Source organism: Notothenia coriiceps, unplaced genomic scaffold (assembly GCF_000735185.1).
Source record: "Notothenia coriiceps isolate Sejong01 unplaced genomic scaffold, NC01 NC01_scaffold00033069, whole genome shotgun sequence".
Lineage (NCBI taxonomy): Eukaryota > Metazoa > Chordata > Actinopteri > Perciformes > Nototheniidae > Notothenia > Notothenia coriiceps.
In genome coordinates, this window is record NW_011365770.1 from 2,415 (window position 1) to 7,358 (window position 4,944).

Here is a 4,944-nt window from a genome sequence, read left to right on the forward strand (position 1 = left end):
TAAGCTTAAAGAAGGTTGATTTACAGCCGAGGAAGCGCTCAAAGAACGGCTTTTAGCAAACAACAATGTCATAACTTCAGGGTTTCTCTAGAACAGTGGTTCTCAACTGGTGGGTCGCGGATGTGTGAGTGAAGACATTTTTTTTATTTTGAAGGCCCGATTTTCTAAGAGTGTACCAGAATGCATAGTTTGTTAGTATTTCTAAAAATCTCCTGGGGGAGAATCCCCCCCCCCTGCTGGGGTTGGGTTTTCAGCATGTGTGCCTTTTTATATACCGGTAGTTCAGCCTTGATTCCATCAACTCATTAAACCTTTTTTAAAAGTATGCTTTAGTTCTGTGAAGGGATATATGCACTGTACTTCACTTTTATTAATATTGTATTCTGAAAAGCGTATATATTACAGCACGTTTTTTTGTTGAATAGATTTGAGTGCTTCAAAATGTTGGGTCGCGATTTATTGACCAAGTAAAAAGTGGGTCCCGAGGCCTGACCCAGTTGAGAACCACTGATCTAGAAAGATATAGTATGAGTGCTGTGTCTCTGATCTTGTTTATAACATATATGAATTATCTGGAGAAGATGAAGCCAGTAAACAAGATGTCTCCTGACGTAAACAACAACGTGACGTCGGAGCTCCGTAAAAACAAAGCTGTCTCTGCCGTCTGACGCTCTGCTTGATACTCAGATCTCTGGAGTCATTATACCGTTTTGGAGGAACAGAAATATTGTTTTCTGGCATCACTGGCAACACAAAACCCTGGATATCATGATATTTTTTTACTTTTGGAACTGATCATAATTCTGTCTTTAAAAAATCTCAATTATGTAAATACTTGACAAATAATCTGTAAATAATTTGAACCAGTAATTAGGATTTGATCACATGTTCAGGTTTGCTTTGCTACAGGGTTCTCCACTTGTTTCATTAATAAATCCATCTTATTATTGGACTCTTTGTAACATAGCAAATACAACTCACTCAGAAATAGCTCACATAAAAAAACATTCAAAATGCAAATCAAATAAAAGTCTTACTGGTGAGCAGGCCTCCCCACCACAGCCAGTCCTTCAGGTAGCCGTGTCCTCCGTCCCCTGAGAACAGAGGAATTTAACCTGTTAAGCCCCGAGCCTGTTTTTCAGGCCTCAGGCTCGAAAACGACATTCCCAGAACAAATGACTATAACTTCACTTCTAAAAAGGGTAAATTAATAATCTTTTTTCTCAAAGTAATGATAAACCTGTGAGTTGGATGTAGAACAGTCAGAATCAATATAAAATCTTTTTTATTTTAAAGTAAATTCAGATTGAACATAGTAAAAAAATGCAAATTATAGTGTCCGTCAAAAAAAGAACTTAAAGTGAAAACCACCCTTGAATGATGGGATCGGAGACTAAAAGCTTTAGGAATCCAAACTATAATATATAATAAATACCCTGTATCAAGATTGATGCAAAACAAGTGAAATCTGACCTTTTTAAGAGAGATTTAGCACAAAAAACTACTTCTAGGGTCATCTGGGTGGAAATGGGTGTATTTGCCGTTTCTCTGGAACCCATTGGTCGATTTTGATGATTGACATCTCTTTTTAACCGTTAAGGCCCAGATACACCGGCCAGTCACCTGAGAAGTCGCCGACGCCGACACCGACTGTTGCGTCGCCGGACTCTCCTGCGTCGCCGACCTTGCGCACTGGAACACACCGCAAATCCGAGCCGAGCACGTATGAACTGCGCATGCGTGAGTGGCAATAACTCTCCTTACCAGCAGGCGGCGGTAGTGTGTATTCATCATTCAAAAGAGGCAACAACCGGAACAACCGGAAGACAGAGAAGAAGAACAGACTCCGTGATATGAACAAACAACAAATAGCGTTTTTCTTTCCATTTTCACTCTCGTCCATTGAAAACATGAACGAACAGGAGCAGGACGAACGGGAGGTACTGGAGCTAGCAGCTCTTGGACTCACGCTTGTGTTAAATCATTTGTTTACCTCCCTCACTTCCGTTAACGCTTCTCATGCACTGATTCGCTAGCTGAAAAGCCAATCAGTGTTATCCCTTTGTCCGACTTCCGCACACCACTCCGAATAGGGCGTGCCCACGCTCATGTTCGGCCTGACTCCCATTTACTGCCGATTTCGGGCCGGTGTATCTGGGCCTTTATATTTATTTCACTTTTCAATGTATTTCTTGTGCACTATGTCTGTATGCTTTCAATGTGCTTTGTAAAGCACTGGATTGCCTTGTCGTTGAAGAGTGTTGTATTTACAAACTTAGTTGGCTTGATTTTTATCAAGTCATTTTGAGTGGCTGAACTGAAACTCAAAGTTTTCCCAGATATTCTTTACCTGAGTTTCTTTATTTTTGATATCGTATTTTCCTCAAAGGTCCCTGTGGTGTCTGCAGGAGCAGTTTGAGTTCAACACAAGGATTAACTCGACCGAAACTCTGCCTCCACCTGTTCCAGCATGCTGATAATTACACCAAGCCAAGCTGCTACCTCCAATAAAAATTATCCAACGGCTGTTCTCAGAACTCTACCAACCTTCCTGCAACTTGATATGATCAGATCAGAAGCGTTATGAGAAATACCGGCTGTGAACCTGTCAGTGTCAGGGAGGAACGCCATATCTACGAGCTTTAGTTAGTGTGTCATTTCTTAAGATCAGTGGGACTGTCATTGCATATACACTCTTGTGCATGTATCCAAAGTTATACCAAATAAAGTGAAAATTAGTTTATGAATATTCATTTTGTTTCTTATAATTGATCTGCATTTATTTAGTTAGTTCATTCGAATCGTGCGGGGTCCTGTTAATTAAATCCTGTTATCAATTGAGTTGCTTCCTACAACAAAGTCTGATGTTTAATCATTGAAATACGTGTCTGACCATGTATCTTGATATCTACATATACAGGATATAATCAAGCAATATTTTGCAGATGATATTGGTGTTTTAAAGGAGACATATCCTACGTGTTCTCAGGTTCATACTTGTGTGTGTTTCGGTATTCTACTAGAACAAGTTTGCTTGATTTACTTGCTATAATAACACTTTATACTTCTCATACTGTCTGTCTGAATATACCTGTATTCACCCTCGGTCTGAATGTTTGATCACAGGCACTGAAAAAGTGAGTTTGTCATGTTACAGCGCCCGCGGGCCGCCAGTTGCACTGTATAACATCAAATTTGAATATTAACATACCCAGCACTTTGAACTAAACCCCTCCTCTGCAATTGTATGAACTCAGGAACATCTGAATGATGCATTCATGTTCATGCTTACAGAGTGGGAAAATAAACCGAGGCTAACCGGTGAATGTTTGATAGCAGGATTTGTGACGCGTTGCACCGAATCTGCGTGATGTTTGAAAAAGTAAGATATGTTGTCTAATTGTATTTGATGTGGACATCACTAACTTTAAAAATAAAATTGTCGATACATTTCCTATTATAAACCCTATGAAACTCAAAGATCAGACATTGAAGCATGTCTCAATATGTACAGATGTATATAGACTTCTTGAACTGTTTTTTATTTGTGTCGTTGTATTTAATGTTGGAGGAGCTCAGGTCATTAGAATTGCATTGCCATTTCTACACTGTAGCTTATGTGCATATGACGATGAATCTTTGAATCAATAGCTTCTCGGGAACTTCCCTAGAAGGTTAAGATGAATTGGCCATGAGGACATCATTTATAAAAATATACAATGATATATGTTTTCTTATAATCCCTAATGTGGACGGATGAACGTCTGGAATGCACTCACTGTCCGCGGATCTTGGACACGTGCTCGGAGATGCAGGAGTGGATGTCGCAGTTCTTCCTGTAGACCTCGGCCAGCAGCTCTCCGAAGTAACGCGTGTCCATCTTCGTCTCCGTGGGCATTTCCCTCACCTCCGTCCTCACCTCCCTCCTGCAGGTCTTTATCACCGGCGGCGCCGAGTGCATCACGTTGACGATTTCCACCTCATCTATTTCCACTCTCTCCTCCTCTTCTTCTTCTTCCTCTTCTTCTTCCTCTTCCTCAACCAACACCTCCTCCTCCTCCTCCTCCTGGAAGAAAACAGGTCGAGTTAGTTTCTGCCTCCTCCTCATACTTAAAGTATATTGAAAAGTCAACGAAAATAATGTTGTTTAAATCATTTGACTCCAGGTGCTTCGTGTTTAAAGTCGCACAGCTATAGCGTCAAAACATTTGGCTTTTATTAACATTATAACTAGAGATGTCCCAATCCGATCACGTGATCGGGGATCGGAGCCGATCACGTGATTTTCAAAAGATCGGAATCGGGAGAAAAAAATCGGGGATCGGGATTTTTTTTTTTTTTTGAAATACTTTTTTATTTTATTTTATTCAATGTTACAAAACAAAAATGACCATGTTCAAGTCTTAAAGTCATCCTGAGGCCTTAGTTTTGGTTTCAAATTACACAACATCATGTATGTGTTGCTTCTTTGGGGCTTGTTTTCATAGACCTGGTTGCTTATTTCTCTCAAATCTGGCAACAGAGTGGGCAGGGCGCAGTGTCTAATTGTAGCAGTAAGCTAACGAGTACTGATAAGCTTTATTTTGTTTTGATCCAATGCTGCACAACTGAACTGATCCAATGCTGCTGTGAAAGAAAGAAGCTATATCCATGTTGGATAGAATATCCAATTTAAATAAAAAAATAACCTTAAGGGACAACTTGAATGCTTTTTTTTCTCTTAATGCATTGCATAAAGATCGGATCGGGAAAAATCGGTATCGGCAAATTGTCAAAATCAAATGATCGGAATCGGATCGGGAGCAAAAAAAGGTGATCGGGACATCCCTATTTATAATGTCTTTAATCTGTTAGCTCCAGAATATGTGTTTCAGTTTGTCTACATTGCTAACAGTGTTCCCAGTGTCTGATGAGAAATTATGAGTTGGGAAAGACTGAAAAATG

General features: G+C 39.9%; 1 protein-coding gene across 1 annotated transcript in view; it reads right to left on the bottom strand.

Moving 5' to 3' along the window:
* The window catches only part of LOC104961297 (uncharacterized), a gene marked incomplete at its 3' end in the record, with an annotated part of 6,201 nt that extends 2,093 nt beyond the window's left edge, over window positions 1-4,108 (bottom strand). Inside the window, exon 1 of the mRNA XM_010789565.1 lies at window positions 3,780-4,108. Coding sequence (XP_010787867.1) covers window positions 3,780-4,108 — 329 coding nt within the window. The remainder of the gene's footprint in view (window positions 1-3,779) is intronic.
* Between the last annotated feature and the right edge of the window lie 836 nt (window positions 4,109-4,944).